The sequence below is a fragment of the Puntigrus tetrazona genome, chromosome 24 (assembly GCF_018831695.1).
Source record: "Puntigrus tetrazona isolate hp1 chromosome 24, ASM1883169v1, whole genome shotgun sequence".
Lineage (NCBI taxonomy): Eukaryota > Metazoa > Chordata > Actinopteri > Cypriniformes > Cyprinidae > Puntigrus > Puntigrus tetrazona.
The window spans coordinates 1,450,076-1,472,169 of record NC_056722.1 but is presented as its reverse complement, the minus strand read 5'-3'; the positions used below and the strand labels follow the sequence as shown (position 1 = coordinate 1,472,169).

The window sequence follows — 22,094 nt, the reverse complement described above, 5'->3', positions numbered from 1 at the left end:
ATAGAGATAGACCACAGGGTCAAAAATATCACAAGCTTTGCCTTTCAAAAATTACTATGGTATAGTGAAGGTATCAAATGCTAATGATGCAGTACTTTGAAACATACTGTGGCACTGGGTGATTAAAACATATGAAATGTCTGAGCATCAAATCAGCATATTAGTTATGCATATTAATTCAGTTTTGCATCACAGGAATAAATTACATTTAAAACAATATTTAAAAAACCAAAAAAATTTAATTATAGTAATATGTCACAATTTTGTGTTTTTGATCAAATACCGCAGCCTTCAAAAACAAACCAAAAAAATATATATCACAGACTAAATTGTGGTCATTCGGTACCACACATAAAACATAGTATGTCCTATGGTATAATTATCTTAAAACCTTCATGTTGACATCATGGTATCACAGCACAGTTTTGTAAGTGTTCTCATATGCTAATGCACAACTGCGTTCCATTCACTTGTGATAATGAAAGAAAACTGCTGTTTATTTCTCGCTGACAACCAGTAATTAAACACAATGCCACAACCACGTTTTACTTTCAGGCTTTTTTTTTAGCACAAACCACATCAGAAAACTGTGACCAGACCTACATACAACAGTTGTGGTTTCTGATTACAACCGACTTACGGTAGAAAAAAAAACACCTCACTTTATACAAATTGTTTGCAAACAGTTTTATTTGCTTATTTTCCCAGCTAATGTTTCAGGTTGAGATGATGAGTTCTGTTGTATTCAGGGAGTATCTTACCTCTGTGACGTCTTCTTATATTTTCGTCTGAAACCAAAAATATGGACATTTCAGTACAGGTAAACACAAATTAATTTCAGTATATAAAGCCAATGGGGCAAGTTGTCACATGGACATGTAAAACCATGTTTTTGAATCAAACGCTCAAATACACAAAATGTATTTTACCTTTAAAAGCATAATGTTTTTGTTTATTTCATGCATTTATATTCAGGCAGCTTTTATATGTGTCATTTTATAATAACTAATTAATAACTGATTAATTTAAATTCAATTTTTTTATGTCACAATTGTCTCACTGTTTATATATATATATATATATATATATATATATATATATATATGACATATACATGAATACAATTTTAAATACACATTTTGTGAACTAACTTTTTTCAATAGCTTCTTTGCTGCCACATTTTTGATGAATATGTTTATATATAAATTAATGCATTGATTTTTAATAAACCTGTTCTAAAAAATGTGCAGTAAAGAGTAAAAAAAAAACAAAAAAATGGAGTAAAAAGTATGACCACTATCCATTCGATAAACAGATAATCAGAGTAAACAGTTTTCTTCAAAAATGTCAAATATAGAGGTTATACATTAAACAGTTAAAATGCCCAATGGACTCAAATTCTCAAATCAAGGCGCGCATGAACATTTGTTTCAAAAAAGGAAAACAATGACCCTCTTATGACGGACATCTGAACATTTGGTCATCTAAATCCACTTAGCGCATGAATGCTCGCTCTGTTTCGCACGTAGAGAGGAAATGCCTCTTCTTTTAAAGAAGGTTCAGTAAAACCTCTCAACTGCAGCTGCTCTCAAGCCATACTGTATGAAGACAGACGTTCTGATTGGTCAAATTAGACGAGCCAAGAGCGACTAACACACAACCGCTGCCATTTACGTGATCAGCGACCTTTAACCTTAACGTCATCTTCATCATCAAAACGCCTTCCTCTGTTTCTCTCAGCCCGTCTAATCTACCACGGAGAAAACGCCTGCCTTTATTACGGCCTTAAACTTTTATAGGTGTGTGTTTTTCTCGGCGTCCAACGGTGTCGACACGGGTCTCATTTCCCTTCGGAGCCGCCAAGTGCACAATTAAATTCTTAATAAGCTCAATAAAGTGGGCCTAAAAGGGAAATAAAGCTGGAAACAGGATGACTTCGGATCAATCTCGCCCTGCTCCTGACCGGGGCCGTTATGACAATGTTGATGGCCCTCGTTTCAGGACAAATAACAGCTGTCTGATTTCTCCACCTGGGTTCAGGGACCCCAGGCTGACAGCGACTCCGCAGTCACAGCATTTGTCATAAATCTAAAACCGAACCTGGAAGATATTTTGCCGTTTATAACAGGGATTAGCATTCAGCGGCTTAATGTGGAATGACACAGTGAAGGATTAAATCAATCTCTACAACGGCAAACAATAAAATCCCCTTGTGATAACATACACGCTCATTACTGTCCGCATAAATTCAGAAGAAGCGCTTCCTTTCATTTACTGGCAAGGAATGAGATGGCGATAGGAAGTAAGTTGCACGTGCTGCTAATATAGTCATTATCTGCTGAAATTCTCCTCTGGATCACAGGACAAAGATTCAATTTTAATAAAACTCCTCTGTCTTCAAAGACCAAAAAGGCATGCGATTTTCAGATTTTTGAGTTTAGTCTATTCTGCTGCATTTATTTTCCTGATCTAGCTTCAGTGGCAAGTTCAAACATTACATTTCCCTTTTGTAATTCCTCCGCAAATACTTGCGCTTTGCAAATATTTTGTTTTAATATGCCGGATCCGCCGGCAGCCTAGTTTTCAAACTAATGCATTCTAAATAGCGATCAACTGGAAACACTTTTGATGGAAGATGAGGTTGCTTTTTCGTCTGGGAACCGAGCCACACATGAAGAGGATGTTTGTACTGAAAGTGACCCGTTAACCCTGACCTGCATCTCACTTTCACAAATATGTCAGTGTCTCATTAGAAAGCCATCAACTGCAAATCACACAATAAAAACAAGAAAAGTAAGTTCAACTAATTTTATTCTTTTACTCTTTGAACTGTGTAATTATTTAATTGACTTAATTTTTAAAATGTATTTTAAATGTAATTTAATTTCTTAAAATTTAAATTTATTAGCATTTTTAATGAATTTATAGAATTAATATTTAAATATTTAACATTTTAATTTATTTGCCTTTTTTAATGCAAGATTCTTCTTCCTTTTATTACGACATAATGCTCTATTTTTGTTAAAATATTAATTTTATGTACTTTTATACTTATTGCTTGAAAATATTACCATTATTATGTGTAATTTGCATAAATTTTTTAACACTGTCATACATGATATTCTTATTTAATTAGTGTGAAAATAAGTCATATTTTGATAAATTTATCTCACAATTATTCTTTATTTATTAGCAATTTATATTAATAACAATGATCATATTTAATATTGAAATAATATTCCTTTACTCTTTATAAGGTATCATTTTAAATACAGGTTGCTTTATTAAGACGTAATAAAATGCAAATGTAAAATATTGCAATATAAAAATGTTTATAATGCAAAATATATATAAAAAAAATCATATTCTGATAAAACATTACTATTAATATTGTGTTGTTTTGATTTTTAATCAAATTCAAATACACGTCGCCTGCTCATGCACAGACACGGAAAGTATAAAACTCTACTCACAGTCCTCGCAGTCTGAGCCAGATCTTCTCAATCTGATCCGGTTGTAGGTACTTCAGAGAGTTGTTCTCGAAATCCTCAATCTCTTTGGTGGGCGACTCCATGTCAAAAAAGTCGACCAGGCAAAACGACATGAACGAGTTTGTATCTGGACAGCACAGACACAGAGGCGGTTTATAGAGCTATCGGCAGCAGCAGCAGAAGCAGACGCCGAGTCTGTCACAGAGACAGCTGTAGCACGTCCCTCATCCTGTTCCTCCCTCTCCTCTCTCTCTCTCTCTCTCTCTCTCTCTCTCTCTCTCTCTCTCTCTCTCTGTGGTTGTGGGCTTGTGTCACCAGCTCTGGTCAGGTGTACAGAGAGGAGCGCGTATGGCAGCACTGCAGGGGGCCGCTCTCTCCCCCTCATGAATATAAGGCAGTGGAGAGGAAGAGGAGGAGGATGAGGAGGAGGGGAGGGGATTAAACAACTGCTGTTGATCTCTGTATCGGAGTCTCGGCTCCATCCAGCCACACAAATGGAGAATAAAACCAATGCAATGCATGAGTGGAGAGACATAAAAGACAGGAAGAAGAGAAAAAAATAGAAGGAAAAAAAAAGGAGATAAGTTGAAAGAGGCAGACTTGAAAAAAAGGATGTCTCCGGAGTGTAAATAAAGTGTCTAAGAGAGACAGGAAGAAAAAGGTAGCATTATGGTGCTTATAATTATAATTTTTTTAGTATACACTTATGCATAAGACTTTAATAATTTAAAACCTTAAATAAGTGTATAATGCATTAAAACACATTATTAATGCTAAATGTCATTGGTTGTATTGTGTAACCCTGTGTTGTAATGCATTAGAGTTTTGAAGGTCAATGTGAAATCAGCACATAATAGATGTTCCTGTCTTACTGTAAATGGTACAACGGTGAACATTTTTCCCCCAAAATGTTTGTTTGTATCTCAAAACAATTTCCGTGTTCAGCTGTTGGATGTCAGCAAGTCCTATCTTTCATCCTGTTCTCCAACCACCTGGATCAAAAATTATGACTTTTCACCATCCAACCAACTTCCGAAGGATAAAATCAAGTAATTGTTGAATATCTTGTTAAATAAAATGTGTTGCAATGCTGATTTTAAATGTACAACAATGAATACAGTGTAAAAAGAATTGACTGTAATTATCTGCGTAATAAATATTATACACTGATTGATTTAATAAATCAAATCATTCTAAAATTAGTGTCTGACGTATTTATTTCAATATATTTCTTACTTGCAAAAGGTCAGAGAAAAATATAACATTTGTTAGAATGGGTTTATCTGAAAAAAATGTTAGAAGTTATTTTTAGAGTCAAATAAATGTTATAATTAATAGCTCTCAATTGTACTGTTGTGTTGATTGGCTATAGAAATGCCTTCAGTCATAACAAAAAAATGGCATGAAACAATTATTAAAATATACTGTTATGTTATACTTTATGTTAGTTCTTGTCCAACTCTTGATGTTTTTAAATCTCATTCAAAGACTTATCTCTTCTCTCTTGCATTTAACAGTATTTAATTTTATCGAATTACTGTGTAATTTACTGTTTGTTACCGTCTTTTAGGATTTTAAGATTTGCCTGATTTGTAAAGCACTTTGGCCAATGCCTGTTGTTTGTAAACATAAACAAAAAAGAATAAAATAAATGTTATTTGTACATTAGGTGGAAGATTGAATGTGAAATTATTGCAATAAATAAGTATATTTAAACAATTTAATGTTAGGTGGGAATAATCAATGAATTTAATCTGCATTAATAATTTTTTTTATGCATTAATATATTTTATATTAAATCTTTTTTTATATATGAAACATTTTTTTAGAAATGTATAACTGACAATGAAAAGAATGGCAGTAAAATGTGTTTCGGGTCAGATCAGGTAACAATAACTAGAAATATGCATTTATATGCACAGTGTACTCATCGTAACGTGCAACTGTTCTTCTTTATACTTCAAATTCACTTTTGATTGAAAAACCACAAAACATAGGGAAAATACAGTATCAACCATAATGTAACAGTAAGAAGTATAAAAAACCCACTGTTACTGAACATAAACCGATGCCCTAACATCACCGTGTGTAAAACGCAAAGCAGAAACAGCAGATGGTTAGCACAGAGATTTTATCTCTGCCTAAAGAACAGCTACGGCTTGACGTGAAAATACAAATTATATCATCATAACAAATGAAAACACAATGGCTGGCACAGCAAAGGGAGGACGGCGCAACCCACGCAGTCAAATCAAGACAGCGTCAATATCCGACTGAGCTTTAGACTAAAGCACCATCGAGACGGAGTGGTTTTGATGACCACGCTCCATTAGCACGAGACGCTCAACGCCGCATCTGCTCTGCTTGCGTTCGTCTTTGATGCAGATGTGAAGAATTATTAATTAAGGGGATTGCATTTCCTTCTAGACCCTCTTTTGAGCTATAGACGGCGCCATATTGACCAGGGTGACTCGAATCGATGAAGATAAGACAGCGCAAGGCTGGAAATACGCCATCAGGTGAGAAATAGCAGGTGTTGAGAGATGGCTGAGAGGGGAAAGGTGCGGGCGGAAGAGCTGGTGAGAAGTGTGACTAGGACGGCGGCCGCTGAATTCATCGTAGGATTCTGTGGTAATACCGTATTTGACGATCACGGAGGAATCAGCTGAAATAAGACCCGTCCAGAGCTGTGAATAATTCCATTAACACCTGCAGACTGGAGCCAAACACTCCAATGCAACACGTCTCACTGGAACAAACACAGTTGATTTCCTTTGTTCTGGGATATGACAAAGCTCTACAGTCATGCAGATATATGAATCATATAATGAGAAACGGTTGAAAGTAATTACTATACTCATCCTTCGACATTTACAGTATTGTAGTTACAATGAAAACTGAATAAGCAAGCATTTTAAGGCTGAAAAATATAAATAAAGTGATTCTTGTCAGCTGGGATTGCTTCTTTAAGTGGATGAACATCTGGTTACGCATTAGAAACATTAAAGTAGCCCTTTTATGGATTTTTGAAAATTACCTTTCATGCAGCGTGTAAGTGAACGAAAACCAAAGTTTTAAATCTGAAAGTGTATTGTGTATAAAGTCTCTTAAAAGAACGAGTCGACTCAAGTTGAATCAAGTGATTTTAAAACGAGTCCCAAACTGTTTCGTCAGCATGAAACAAGCATATCACCCGTCTACTATTTGTGTTGGTCTGAAAGAAAATGCTAATTCATTCTTTGCCACTAGGTGCTGTTCGAAAATATGAAATATGAATCTTTAATAAATAAGCTGCAAGTAAAAAAGATTCTTTAGAGAGTTAAGTGTCATCCTTTCTTTAACACCAGCGTGTTAACCCTAGTGTTATTTTAGTATTTAGTAGTATTGACGTCTTTACTATTATTTTTTTAATAACTACTATTTTTACCAAACAGGGTAAAACTAACGCAAAAGAGCAATTCCAAAATATGAATATATAATGAAATATCTCATTTACATATTGTCCAATGCAATATAAATTAGTTTAGTTCTATTTTGTCACACCGTGCTGCGTTCGTACGATACACGAACCGTTACAAACATATTTGTTTTTATTGGCATGTCAAGCATGCCGAGAGGAAACTTAAAGTTAATGTAAAGGGTCCGCACGATCCTCCAAGTTCTTTAGTTTGCGTTCACGGTAATGCTGACAAAGGGGATTCACAGCTACATACAGTACTACTTACGCAATGATTATTAATAGTGTTTAGTTATATCAAGAACCAAAAAAAAAACTAAATTCTTGCACTCTAACAAACACCTTCCACTTATTAAGTGAAAAAAAAGGCATGTGTAAGCATTAAAACTGAAATCACACAGTAAAACTCCAGCTCAATGTTCAAGAGCAATGAACCCGGCTGTAATACTGAACTATATTAAAACTGTTCATCATAAAAGTCCTGTGTAAATATATGGCTCAGCAAAAACTACTTTTAATTCAAAAGTAGAACATTTAATTCAAAACTGAATATTCTGTCATTATTTACTCAACTTCAGTTTTCAGATTTATGCTGATATAAAAATTTAATTTATTCCAAGAAATATTAGAAAATACAAAAACCCACCAAAAACTATAATTGTTTGTTTTATAAGTAAATTACAATGTAGAGTAGTTAAAGTAAAAATGTATATTAGTTAAAATGATTCAAATACAGTTATATGGCACCCAAGATAACCTGAATGTAGGGTAAAGCAGGATAAAATTGAATATCCGGTATTAAGTGATGGATTAAATTAATTACAAAAAAATAATTTGAACAAATTTCACAAACTTGACATACATTTAAAAATAAAAATACATAAATAGAACAAATAGACCAGCAAACAGCTGGTATGTTACCTATATTCTGCATCTCTGAACATGATACAATAATAGTTTTTTTGTCTGTTCTCCGGTTTTTAATGTTTGTCTATAATTTGTTGAGCTTGAACAGGTCCTTTTCACTACGAATTGCAGAACTTCAAAAGCTCTTTTTGTGTTCTAAGCAACAAATAGCACACAGATTTCAAACAGCAAGAACGTTGGTTTCCAACAAGCAATTTTTTCCTGGTTTAGGATAGAAACTGAACTTTCTTCCTGAAATATGTGCTATTAAGCGTGTCTTAAAATTTGGATGTCGTGAGCTGGATTTTACGCTTTTTTAAATCAGTGTTGTTGGGTAAATCACGCAAAAAGCATGACTGCGTAGAATTATTCAAATCTGACCTTCCCAAAACAAATATGCAGGTAGAAAGCAAACAGCACCAGACATGAATATTTAACAAGACAACAAAAAAAAAAACCTCTGAGGGGAGATAAACAGCATGCGGTTTGTTCTTCAACAAGCTGGAGTGGGTGGAACTGCAGGGAAGAGATCAGCCTGTCCATAACCATACTATCAATGCCATTTATTGCTTAACATGGCGAAAATTCAGTATTTAAGATTTTTTTTATTGAGTTGAAAAATTTTTTCCAATCAATTCTCTGAACAAGAATATAATAGTGCTATGTAAATTAGAATGAGAGAGCACGAAATAAATGAAATATATGTGCATTATTAATTAACATAGCTGGCATATCTAATCATGCATTCATTGGTCTGCCTGTGTAGATTGATGACCAACAGGAATATTCCCTCTTCATTAAAAAATAATTCAAATTGCTCTGTGACTAAAACCAAGTAGCGGATTTCACGAGGGAATATTCATATCCATGCTGCCATCCGGACAAGCTGAGCTATGGGACTTTTCAATAACTATCAAATATCAACATTTCACTCTTCACTATTTAATATTCAAAAATAAATAAATTAATAAATGGAAAATAGTATATATATATATATATATATATATATATATATATATATATTATATATATTATATATATATATAATTTTTTATTTATTTATTTATTTATTTTTATTATTAAACTCTCTCACTCGTTTTAAATATATAACCCTACTGGCCTACATTTTTTAGTTACTTAATGTTAATTTAAGTGACACCTAAAATATTTTAGTTGACTAAACAATCCATTTTTAGGCAGCGGGGTAACAAGTCATTTCAAGTATTTTCTTTTTACAGTGTAGTTATATATACACACACATATATATATTGAAATTATATACAATTTATATAACATTTATAAATTCTAAATGTGCTGAATCTATATATATATATATATATATATATATATATATATATATATATATAACTGACTTCATTATGCTCCTAAACTACTATGTCATTACATACATGAGTAACACTTTGATGACTAGTAATAGTTATCCTAGACCTTAAACTCAAGGGCACCGTAGAGCCAAAACACACAAGTACAAAGCCGGACTGGACAAGCTAATTAACATCCAGTCAGTGCATGAATTATTGAGTTTTTAATCCCGTCAGCTCACAGTAGGGTCTGCACCGGGCAGGTCAGGTGACTTGGTGGGGGGAAGGGGAGGGAGACACTCATATTGAGTAACAAGCTCCCTAAACATGACAGCCTCTGGTCTTTGAGATTTGTAGGTCAGAGAAAACAAATACTCTCCAGGGCCTCCTTTGTGGAAGAATGACAGGATCAACAAAGCTTAGGAAAGAAAGGATGCAGATATCTTTTACAGGTGATTAATCACCCTATATGAACTGCCTATCAATACGCTGCAACTTCATTGGAAAGCAATCTGCAAATTGCTGCAAAAACAACTTGTTTTTTAACAATTTCCCCCCCCCAAAAAAAAGTTTTTTTCATTGTGCATTGTGCAAACTGCAGTTAAATACAGTTAACTAACACAATAAAAAACACGATATTAAAAAAACATGATTTATGAAAGTGTTTAAAGATGGAGTTATCCATTTTTGCAAATAAACTCTTCATATATTTATATATATATCTTGCAATTCTGACTTTTTTCCACACAAATTCTCAACTCTGAGAAAGAACGTCACTGTCATGTTTTTTCTAGCAATTCTCACAATTCTAAAAAGAAAAATCACATTAAAAAACCAAAAAGTCAGAATTGTGAGACATTTTTTTTTTTTGTAGGGAACTTTTTGCAAACCTTTTGCAGGGAAAAAAGTAAAAGTGTGTTTTTATCTAAAAAAAGAAAAGGCCAAATTTGTGGTGTAAACTCGCAATTGTGAGAAAATGAGATAAAAAAGTAACAGTTAACTTTTTTGTGGCAGAACCTGGTTTTCATAGTTACAGGGAAAAATACGAAAATTTAAAATGACATTTTCCGTCTATGGGCAAATAAATGACGGCAGCGTTTTCATTTTTGCACAAGCTTTCCTTTTAATGCTACATTTAAATGATTTACATTTAAGCTTTAACTCCAATCGCAGCTGCACTAAAGTGTTGCCCGACTGGCACCTGCCCTGTTTGCCTGCGTTCCTGTAAGATCCCGCTCAATCTTGCTTTCATTCACTCAGTTCATTCTACTCAACGGGGCCGCGCTCAACTGGAAAATTAGGTTTCTCCACTAAAATGAGCTCCGCCTGCTACAGACCTATCAGAGAGCGGGCAGAAAGCTGGGGCTAAAAGAGAAACGATAATCGAAAGAAAACTCGAGATGAGAATGGGACGTCCACCTGTGTATGCTCCCGCGAGCCCCGGCTAAAGATCGGAGGCGTACAAAGGTCAAATCATCCATAAGTCAGGAGAAGCATCGGGGACGGCCGATGTAAGGAGAGACAGACGCTCTTCTGAAACAATCCTGCTGCGCCTCGCACCTCGAGCGTAATGAGTTCATTCAGAGGAGATGAACCTCAGCCTGCTGTGTTACACATGAATTTGCTTCACAGGAGAGAGGGAGAAAGCATAAGCGAGAGAGGGAAAGAAGGAATTGAGTGAGAAATGGATACTACCAAGCAGCATCATTAGAATGGAAAGACGCATAGGTGCATGACTGCAGTCTGTATTCAAGAAAAATCGAAAATCTCAAGAAAGAGCTGAAATCAAGCATTACTTTTAATAAGCGATGCGTTAATAATCTATTCAGTTATTTAGTCATCATTTTATATATTAATATAATTCAATTGTATTAATTGCTCAACGGTGCAATATTTTTTTTTTTACCATTTCAAAAGCATTTAAATACATCTACATTTAGCGGAAGCATTTATTCAAACCGACTTGACAAATGTGGACAAATAAAGATAAAATACACACGTATTAAATATTAAAATTCACTATAACTCCTCCTGGATTGTTCAAGTTAGACTTAAATAACAACGTAAATCATATTAAATGAGAGCTATTTTATTCGGTTTTTTTAAAAAAAAACTGAATTCATCATCTATCAGCCTTCCACTGATTGACAAAAAACATATATGAAGCCATATCATACCTTTTAATATTATTAATTTTCATTTATTAGCTCAAATGCCACATGTTCGGGGCAGGAACATCAAGGTTTTTAAGGAACAGCATTACAATTCACGTTCACAAATCTTTAGCAACTGTTTTCCATAATTACATCTTTGGCTTTAAGCATAATAATTCAGTTGAACTTGTCTGCATTACAGACATAAATGCTGTTTCAACTATTTTAAACAGAGCGGTTTAAAGCGATCAGACTTTATTATCGATCAGATTTTTGTTAACGAATTACTTTCTTCATAAAAACGAGAGATTTGAGCTTTCATAATTATAAAACGAAACAGAATCAAGAAGCTATTTTAAAACCATAGAGAAATGTGCTGTATTTCTCGACAGCCCGTGTAAAGGTGAACGTGTCTGTCATAGAGTAAAAGTCACCTCTTAGTAAATTAGAATAATAAATGTGGCTGACATTCCAATCTGTGAGGGTCACACTGAATCAGTTCAACTCTTTAGTCACACAATTTCTAGATAAGACTAATGGAAGAGCAGCCCTGCCAATCTTAATATCTTACCCTGGGGGGAAAAAAAACCCCACAGACCTCTGCTTAACGCAAGATCAGGCTGGTTCTCTCCGACCACTCACTCAAAGGTGCATTACTTTCCTTGGCCTTTTAATTAAGTGCGCACACACCTCATCAGCCTTGCACGCACACACACAAACAGGCACGATTGCACAAGTTCCGTTGTCTCATTGTGTCTTCGTCTTAAATCAATATTTCAGTGAATTAACAGCAAATTTGACTCTTAAACTATATTCCGGGTCTATTCATGCAAAAGCCATTGTATCCAGATAACTGAATCAGCGAGTTTAACTTGAGATACTGATAAGTCTAGTGTCTTTAGTTAACTCTCTAGTGCTGTTTAGACATTTTTCTTTAAAAGGGTACAAAGCCCTTGGCACTTGCTTTGTGCACACGAAAAATTCATTGTCAAACTGTGCAGAAATTCAGAAAACAACTTCTTTAGATTTACGGATTTGGTTTTCGTGCAGAGTAATGCATGTTCCATAAAATCTACATTTTCTATGAAATTTTAAAATTGTATTTTTGTATAATTAATTTTAAGGCCCTTTTAATCTTAAAAGGGTTAGATATGGTTACAGTATATCTCAAAAGATAGGGTTCTCAAGTTCAACTAAAGGACAAGATTATGAGTGAATTATGATTCAAATTGCTTCAGAGGACTTAGTATATAGTGCACAAGTCACTCGGACCACTCTTTAGGTTTTTTTAAATAACTGAACAGCTTTATGCATCACGAATTGGACTAATATGGTTCTCAAGTTCAAGTAAAGGACAAGATTATCAGTGAATTTTTTACTAAATACATATATACCCACATACACTTAGCATATTGAGTCTATTCTACTTAGAATACTTAAATCATGGTTACTATAAACACAACGATTTTTAATTGTTTATTTTGTTAATTCATTGCCTCTGTCTCAGTGGTGAAGGGTTAAACTGTCGCTATGAAACTGATGACAAGTAGGCGGGTTTTGGCATGCCATCCCATCATGCCATGTTCGGACTGGTTACCGCTCAGCTGGGAGAGGGGGCTTTCTCACCTGCAAACCATCACCCAACCTGCCGAATATGCCCTCTCAAGCTGCACAATAACACACTAATAGAACATTAAGGATTCACTGGAGCACAGTTTTACGGTGGATATTTATAGCAGACGGTGCCCGGTGCTGACGTCAGGTCTAATGCCATACGGTTCTCCCCTCCCTTCCTCACACAGGGTGATTAATGAGGAGTCGCTCACTATACAGAACATCACAGTCCACCGGAGTCTCCCTGTTTAACACAGCCGGTCGCACCAGCAGACAGCTGAGTCCAAATATCATTCCGTTTCATCATTCATTTTCCTGTCGCTCCCTTTCAGAATGCTACAATGATGAGATTTATGTGTCTGACGTCCACGCGAAATCCATTCGGGATACACTAGGATTGGTATGGATTAGGATGGTTTACTGGATTGCTGTGGGAGTAGGGTTTATGACGTTGAAAAATGTACATCCTTCGCCAGGAAATAGTCTGTATAGACTTATGCTATCTTTGCATATATCTAGCATTTTTTTTTTTTTTACTAATTTCTAATAATGTTTTTTTTTTTTTTTGCATTTAGCTATAATGTAATGAAACATTTTTTTACAGTTTTTTATGGTTACTAATAACTTTTTACTGTAAAAAATGTATTTCCAATTAGATGCTGAAAAAAATTGGTTTTCAACACTGATTGAGCACTGAACTAGCATATTAATTTATATCTGAAAAAAGTTGCCTTCAAAGAAACAAATTACATTGTAGACACTAACCTGTGTTATATCTCATGCTTCAGTTTACACAATACACGGCCTTCTAACCATATGCACATGCGAAAAGCCTATATATATTGGCAAAACAACTAGCCACCTCAGCCAATTCACATCATTTTTATATAAAATACGATTTTCAAGAATGACACCACAATCTGGAGATAGACAGAGCATATATTCACTTTATAAACTGTTAGGCCACTTGACATTTGCTGTATAAGTTTCCCGTATTGCTATATGCTCTCAAATATAACGTTTATTTGCATGCTTTTATTGAATAAAAAGGTTTCTCATGCTTGGAACTAATTGCAAAAAAGGTTCTTTATAGTGAGAAAAAAGTTCTTTATGGTTCTTTGGAAAGTAAATAAGTTACATTTTAAAGTCCTTGCATCATCCCATTGGTTCTTTAGCTCTTAAAAGATTCTAAACAACTAGAATGTGAAACTTCCTAGCAGGAATTAAACAGGTTCTCCTGTGGCTTCGTGACCTAAACGCTTTCTGGTTCCAGCTGGAACCTTAATTTTTAAAAGCATGGTCTTTTCAGAACTGAGAAGCCTGCTGTGATCTGTAATAGAAGTGTGGTTTGACACCATTGCTCCTAAACAAATCAATAATCCTATCTAGGCCTGCCAGCTGCGCTTATGAGTGGAAAACGCATGCACAAAGACTTTATGTGACATAATCACGGCATAATTCCTGCTAACAGAGCGTGACCGTTCAACCAGTTTCACTCTAATGTGCTTTTAGATAACAGCTGGTAAAGAAAAAGCACTTTTCGCGAAGCAGTTAACGCAGAACCGGCGTTGATTGATCGAGGGCGGATATCGGCCCATGCCGATCGATCGAGGAGTGAGTGAGTGTGCGATTCCTTCCAAACCTGATGGCGGTCTTCTCCATGGCATCAGGGCTGTCGACAGAGGGCAGGTCATCAGCTAGAATCTCCTCCGGGCTCCGCGGGTCAATCAGGATACCCCGCTTGTCTTTGTCCTTGATCCCGATGCCCGCCGTGATGGCGTTCCACAAAGCATTCTGGGACTTGGAACCTGATGCAACAATCAGAGATCAAAAGCTCAGAGGGGCGCAGACGACAGAATGCAAGACCAGGGCAGAGGGAGAGAGGAAGGGAGACGGAAAGACAAAGGAAGATAAACGACTCTTGCCAGTTTGCTGTTTCGCAAACAGCCAGTCAAGAGGTGAAGGTTTCGCTGGTTAGTCAAATGATATTAATGCTCGGGCGATTGGGTTGAATAAATATTTCCACAACCGCGCGCCTGTTGGCAAAGATGGCAGGATGCAGGCCGCCGGATGATTTCTAACACCTCTCACTGCTGTTGTGATTACAGATCGGTGTGTTTGATCAATGGAGACCGTCAGCAATTGCGTGTCACACTCATACCCGTTTTCTCACCGCGTCTGGAAACAATTTTAAAGTAAAAGTCAAGTCAACAACAAAGTTTCGTTTTGATTCCGGATACTCACGTGCGAATCGTGCCAGAGGTCTCGCGCTGCTCTCTCCGGTCTCATTCGCCACTGCGGAGAAAAAGAACGAAACGCGCAGACGGATGAGTGATGAAGACCTTTCTTCAACAGCCACCGCGATGACTCACCACAAATCTCACGTTTTTTTTTTTTTTTTTTTTCAAAAATTGCTTCTCGATTTTATGTGAAAATCGATGCTGTTGTTTATGTGGTTTACCTGATGCATGTTCCTGCGTGCATTAAAATGAGGGATAAATCACTTCACTTAGTTTGTCATTTGCATATCACTCATGAATATGCAAAGGACATGGTAATGTAATAACTATAAAGTAAATGTTTAGATATGTGCACAATACAAGAGTGGAATATGTTGCTGTTTGCCCAAAATGAGAGGCTTTGCAAGCTTATTTCAACCACTGAATAAAAAAATGGATCAAATATGAAGTAATTTGCGACTTCTTTTTTCACAATTCCAACTTTTTTTGCAGAATTGTGTGATCTAAACTCACAGTTGCGAGATATTCAGTCAGAATCGACACATATGTAGCACAACTAGAACATAAACTCGCAATTCTGACATTATTACTTGCAATTGTAAGTTTACATCAATTTTCTCACGACTGCGAGATGTAAACTTTCAATTGTGAGAAAAAGTGTCAGTATTGTGAAACAAAACGGTGGCAAAAATGGGCTTCCGTACAGGCAGGTGAGACAAAAAAAAAAGAGTTTTTCTTAAACACAGTTAACTGAAACTACTACATTAGCCTGCTTCAAATGAAAGGTTTCTCATAAGAAACAATCTAGCAATCTCACATGCCTAATAGGTTTCAGGTAAAATATCACAAAGCTCAAACTGTGCTCAGATGCTATAGTGACCAAACCATCCGCATTCATTACATATTTAACAACTACTATATTTGATTCACCTCTTATTTTAGACTAAACAATTGAAAGAGTTACTGAAAAAAAAAATTTGAGTGAAAAAGTCATATAGTGACTTTTATAGTCATATAGTTATAGTGAAAACAAAACTAAAGGTCACACATAAATGTGCGATACCAAAGTCCTCCTACATTCTCTATCAATGCAAACATAAATCCTGATCCAGCCGCTGAAGAGACATCAACCGTGCGGTTTTTCTGTGTTTACATTAAGAGGTTCTACCGAAAAAAAGCTCCTTCATAAACTGTGCCGTGGCTTTTACGCTTCTGAGCGGTAAAATTGTCAAACAGCCTCGGGATGAATGAGTGGAAGAAGCCGTTCGAGGTCAGAGACAGCTTTGTTCAGCTTTGTTTACACGCGCTGCTGTAAAAACTGAACGAACAGCTCCCCCTGCGGGTCACCCAACGACTCTCGACTAATTACAATGACAACCGATGGCTGAAAACACAGCTTACCGAATCCACAAGAGGTTTAGAAACACTAATAACAAAACAGAAGGTTACAGACATCTAGAGACACGTCAAATTAGCGGCTGGATCCGTCAATTAGCGGCGTCTTGTGAACGTCTGGTCGTTTTTAATGATTCGTTCGTTTGTGAATCGTTTGTGAAATGATTCAGATGCGCGAGAGAGGATGTTTGAAGATTTAGAACTTCAGAATAAACGAAGATTCGAAACGAACATGATTCAATATGTACATTTAATGAACATATACAAAGATTCATATTCCTAATAAAAAGGGGGGAACAAAAATCTTAACTTAGTTTGTTTTTTTGTTAATAGGGCATAATTCTATTTATGTAGCCTACGTCAATCCCTATATAATTTTGTATTTTTAAAAAACATAAATGATCGTTAAATTTCCATTTCTGAAAGCATAACGTAGGCAGCCAAATGAATGTAAGACTGAAGATATTTAATGAAAAGAAGATAAAAGAGAAGATAAGAATTTCCAATAAAAACATATCAAATAAATTAGTTTTTAATAACATTTGAACACGTTACAATTAACTCTGTTTACAATAATATTTTAAATTGCCTAAGTTTACTTTCGGTTTAGTTGAATTCTTCTTATTTTTTGTCAGTTTAAGTGGTTTTCATGTAATGTGTTTAATTTAAGCTTTATTACAATTAACACATTTTTGCAAAGGATTTAATTATAGTAGGGATTTTTTTATTAGTTTATTTTTAAAGTTGCGCATGAATAGCCTTTTGGAGGCATGATAGACAGTAAAACAGAGAAAATATGAACCGCCGAGAATCAACCAGGTGAATAAAAGAGCTGAAAGAAAGAAAAAGACAGAGAGAGAGAGAGAGAGAGAGAGAGAGAGAGAGAGAGAGAGAGAGAGAGAGAGAGAGAGAGAGAGAGAGAGAGAGAGAGAGAGAGAGAGAGAGAGAGAGAGAGAGAGAGAGAGAGAGAGAGAGAGAGAGAGAGACGTGAGGTTGTTAAGTGGGGACTGCCGGTCCGTGGGGGGCACAGGGGTAATGAGAGGGAAATCAGAGAGGAGCCTTTAGCACGGCGAGTTCGTCAGGCTGCTGAGTGTCCAACGAGTCAGTACTCAGGAGAAGAGGAAGGACTCTTCATTAGCGATAATGACTCCCCCTGGGCAGCTCACACTACTCCTTTAATCTGCTGACGACAGAAAGGCCCCCGGTGAGGGGCGCACGCTATCATCCTCGCCTCCCCTGCCAGGTAACCAGCAAAGACCCCTTCATCCTTTCAGTCCACCCCTCTGGATCTCCATTACGGTACATACAGGTCTCTATACACTTATATGTATGTTTCTGTATAAATAAGTCATAAAAATGACTAGTTAATAAATGTTGATTATGTTTATTGTTATTACATTGTTATGTGTATATTTAATAATGATTATTAGTAATTTATAAAAAAATATATAATATTAATATTATTTGATATTACAAATACACATGAATAAAAAATATATGACGCTCTAAATAATACATTTTGCATCTTACATGTAATCACACATGCATACATAAGTAAAAATAATAAATTGTTATTTTTATAATATGTTTGTTTTACAAATATGAATTCATTACTTTATAATTACATACACATCACATTCTATATTAGATTATATATGCAACCTATAGAAAATATATTTGAATGATAATAGATTATTATAGATTTATCATATTAATTATAAATTACAATTATTTTAAAATTATAATTCATACGCATTTGCAACTTGATAATATACACACACAACTGTAAAAACAACACTGTTCTTTTTATATTTAATAATAATGACTATAAATATTATGCATATATTACTTTATAATAAATATAATATTAATTATTTTATATACACACACACAAATTCAAAATAATATTGTAAGATGCGATGCATATATAAGTTATATAAGTAAAAATAATAGTTCCTTTTATAATAATATTTGTTTTCGCAAATATTTGTTTATTTTATAATCACACACACATGTCTGTATATCTGGTTATTAAATAACACTAGTATTAATAATGACAATTATTATTATTTCTAACACATAGCTTTGGGGTCTTCATATGGGCTCCCCATCTGACCCAGAAGCCTCAGTGACTCCTCTACAGGTGCTCTAATGAGGCCTCATCGGGCGTCCTGCCCAAACACACACACACACACACACACACACACACACACACACACACACACACACACACACACACACACACACACACAGGCAGCACTATGGGGAAACGAATGGGTTGGGGTTGTTTGTCAGGGAGAGGCAAGAATCACTAGGTCGTGACATCACATCCTGCCTCCGCTGGTGACCATGGAGACGGTAATCGCAAAGGCAGCATGGGAGATCCACAGGAGAAAACCCTTATCATGGGCCCAGTGCGATTTAAAAGCATGACTGTTTGTGTGGGCTTCGGTTTAATGATAAACACAGGTTCCCGCGAGAATTCTTCCCATCAAACAGAATTAATCTGACAGGTTAGAAGTCACAAAAAGACTCGGAATGATCACATGACTATGTTTTCCACCTGACACCTTTGATTTGAGCACATCTCCTGATTGTGGTCTGTTACATAAGCCCTTGACCTTTTAGGAGTATAATTACCGCCATCCGATGTTCTGCCACAACAACTGTCATGTCACTTTGCCGTTCGAGCTCTCTTTGTTCAGCGCCTGCCTAAAATCGACTAACCCTGTCAGAAACATCAACGTCCCGATGCTGTGTCCCTCATCGGCTGACAGGACAATAAAAGATCTCACGCTTCTTGGAGAACACGGAGCACCGTGACTCATTTAGAACTGGAAAAAAAGTTGTTTCTTATGTAATCTAATTGTACTCAGGCGACTCAGAGGAACCCGGAGAGACTGAAAGAGACATAATCACTTTGTTGCATTCGTGTTACTATGACACAACAAAAACTAGAGCTTTGCATGCAAGGAAAGCGACCTCAAGCTGTCTTGAACCAATTTAACAAACTCTTGTGCTCGTGTCAAGATCCGTGACTCATCGTGACATTTCCAAACCCTTTTCTGAAAACTTCACATATGCATAAACACCACAATTTAGAGCATACATATGATAATTTAGCTTTCATGCGCTATCGGGGTCTGAGAGACCCCATGATAAATTTAATAGCTCTAAACAATATCAGGTGGAGACATAACTAACTGTGTGAGAACTGACTATGAACTTTTGGTGAGGAATTTTTGGGGTTTCAAAAACCTCGACCCCTTCCCTCGAATATGCTTTATTGCGATTGATTTTATACAGTAAGAATCTCTGATTTGATTATTTGGATTTATTGCATTGTTTTACCTCAGACTGAACCAAAACAGAAAGAATAGTGCTATATTAGAAACAAGTTCTGTAAATGCTTAAAAAAAAGCATTTAAACTTTGATTTGATATTAAAGTATTTAAGTTAATAATGAACATCATCACCACCATAATAATAATAATAATTGTTTTTAGATAATCATTTAATATTAAACATAATAATTATTGTTTTTAGTTATCATAATTTATTATAAAAAATTATTACTTTCATTTAGTATTTAAAAAAATATTCAATTTCGGTAACACTTTATTTTACGGTTATTATCATGCATATTACTAAAAAATTCACCATTTATTAGTGTTAATTAAGCACATATTAATGCCTTATTCTACATCCCTAATCCTACCCAATACCTAAACTTTACAACTATTAATAAGCTGCAAATTAAGATTTTATTCATGAATTCGTAGTTAATAATTAACAAGTATTACCTATTCTAAAGTGTTACCCAAAATATTTATCATTATTACAATTATTATTAATTAATAATCATATTATCCTTATTTAGAATTACATTTTTATTTGATTTTATTAAAAATTTGAATAATAGAATGAATTTAGAATACAACAATAATAAATAATACATAAGATAATATAATTAGGAATAATAATAATAACAATAAATTATTATTATTATTATTATACAGGACCCTTAAATATAATGCAAAGTTAACCCTCATGTTGTGATGTGATTGACAATTGTTTGAGGTGAACCAAAAAAGCTAAAATGACCAAATTAATGGTTTAAAAAGGCACCATGTTTGCTCATACAAAAAAAAAAAAGAAAAGAAATCAGTGCCGGCCACAGAAACACACATCCACCCACACACACCTGACCAGCTGTTCTTACCAATAGTGAAGCTGAAGCCATCAATGCTGAAAGTGGCACTCCGGCATTTTTTAAATCCTTGTTTTTTGGAGCTGAGCTCTGACATGTTCTCCAGTTGACTCGGTCCGTCTGCGAGCGGAGAGAAACTCTGGAAACAGACTCCTCAGGTGGGAAAGCGTGCTCTGAGCGGGGACGTCAAAGATTAGAGAGGATCATTAGCGAAGGAAGTCACAGGGTTGACATCTCCTGCCGGGAGCGCATCCCATCTGTAAAAATCCCTCTTGAGCTCATCATCCAGCCTGTTTCTCTGTTGCCTGCCTTTCTTACACTGTAAAGAGAATAAACACACAGATGGGAGATGTTTCTCTCTCTCTCTCTCTCTCTTCCCCTCCCGCTCACACTGTGACCCTTCCCACCGCTAAACTGTGCTTGATTACAGGCTCTCTCTCTCTCTCTCTCTCTCATTCACTGTCACACTCACTCGCCCATTTACTTGAGCGCTAAGCATACGTGCATGCACTGATCTGAGTCAGTGACACGCGATGATGTTTATTCTTGGACGATTTCATGTGTGTCTTCTTCAAACCTGTGTGGTTACTGTACACGGGCGCGCGTGTGTGTGTGTGTGTGCGTACAAGCACATACGGGCAAGTGCTATTGCAAAAGGGCAACCTTTTTACGATGTTTAAACAAACCGCTCTGCCAGAAACGCTGGCTGGATGAGATTAAAAAAAAAAGGTTATAGCGGGTTACGGTGTTAAAAGCAATTAACTAAAAACATTATACAATCAGGTTCCATATCGGACCCATTCTGAATTACAATTTGTTTACAAACCACATATAAAGGAAAAGGTCGTGCAAAAAGCACGCAGAATTCGTGTCGCTGTTTATATCACGAAAAATGTCAGATTAACACTGTGTTGTTTTGGGAGTTAAGCGATGCAATAATTCTTGGAAGCTTTTTGTCTGTTAATGGCTATGATTGCATTCAGATGCAAATTTGCGACGCTGCATTAAATAAATACTGTAAGGAAATGCAAAGATGCATAAAAATTCTAAACGTGTGCATATGGAAACATATTTCCTAAATAAACGCTTTGATGTGCAACAAAACTTTGTCTGTGTCAGTGCACAACTTGTTAAATGTCAAATGTTTGGTCATTCTGAGCCAAAGTCTGTCATCAAAATTATTTGGCTTGGTTCCTCGCTGAAAAGTCTTGCACGATTGTGTTCACAAACACTAGACATACTGTTCACTTAAAAGTTAACACGACAGTGTTTAATTGCAGGTTTTTTGGGGTTTTTTTCAATTGTG

The 22,094-nt window shown here is 35.6% G+C and overlaps 1 protein-coding gene across 4 annotated transcripts in view; it reads right to left on the bottom strand.

Moving 5' to 3' along the window:
* The window catches only part of pde1ca (phosphodiesterase 1C, calmodulin-dependent a), a 69,883-nt gene extending 48,783 nt beyond the window's left edge, over positions 1–21,100 (bottom strand). For 2 of the 4 annotated variants that reach the window (XM_043226608.1, XM_043226609.1), the window contains exons 1-3: positions 20,801–21,099; positions 15,188–15,238; positions 14,586–14,751 (exon numbers count right to left, since the gene is read on the bottom strand). In XM_043226608.1, coding sequence (XP_043082543.1) covers positions 14,586–14,751; positions 15,188–15,238; positions 20,801–20,885 — 302 coding nt within the window. In that variant the 5' untranslated portion in view covers positions 20,886–21,099. Of the gene's footprint in view, positions 1–761; positions 789–3,473; positions 3,838–14,585; positions 14,752–15,187; positions 15,239–20,800 lie in introns of those variants that run through there. The other 2 variants (XM_043226607.1, XM_043226610.1) reach the window with 2 other exon arrangements.
* Between the last annotated feature and the right edge of the window lie 994 nt (positions 21,101–22,094).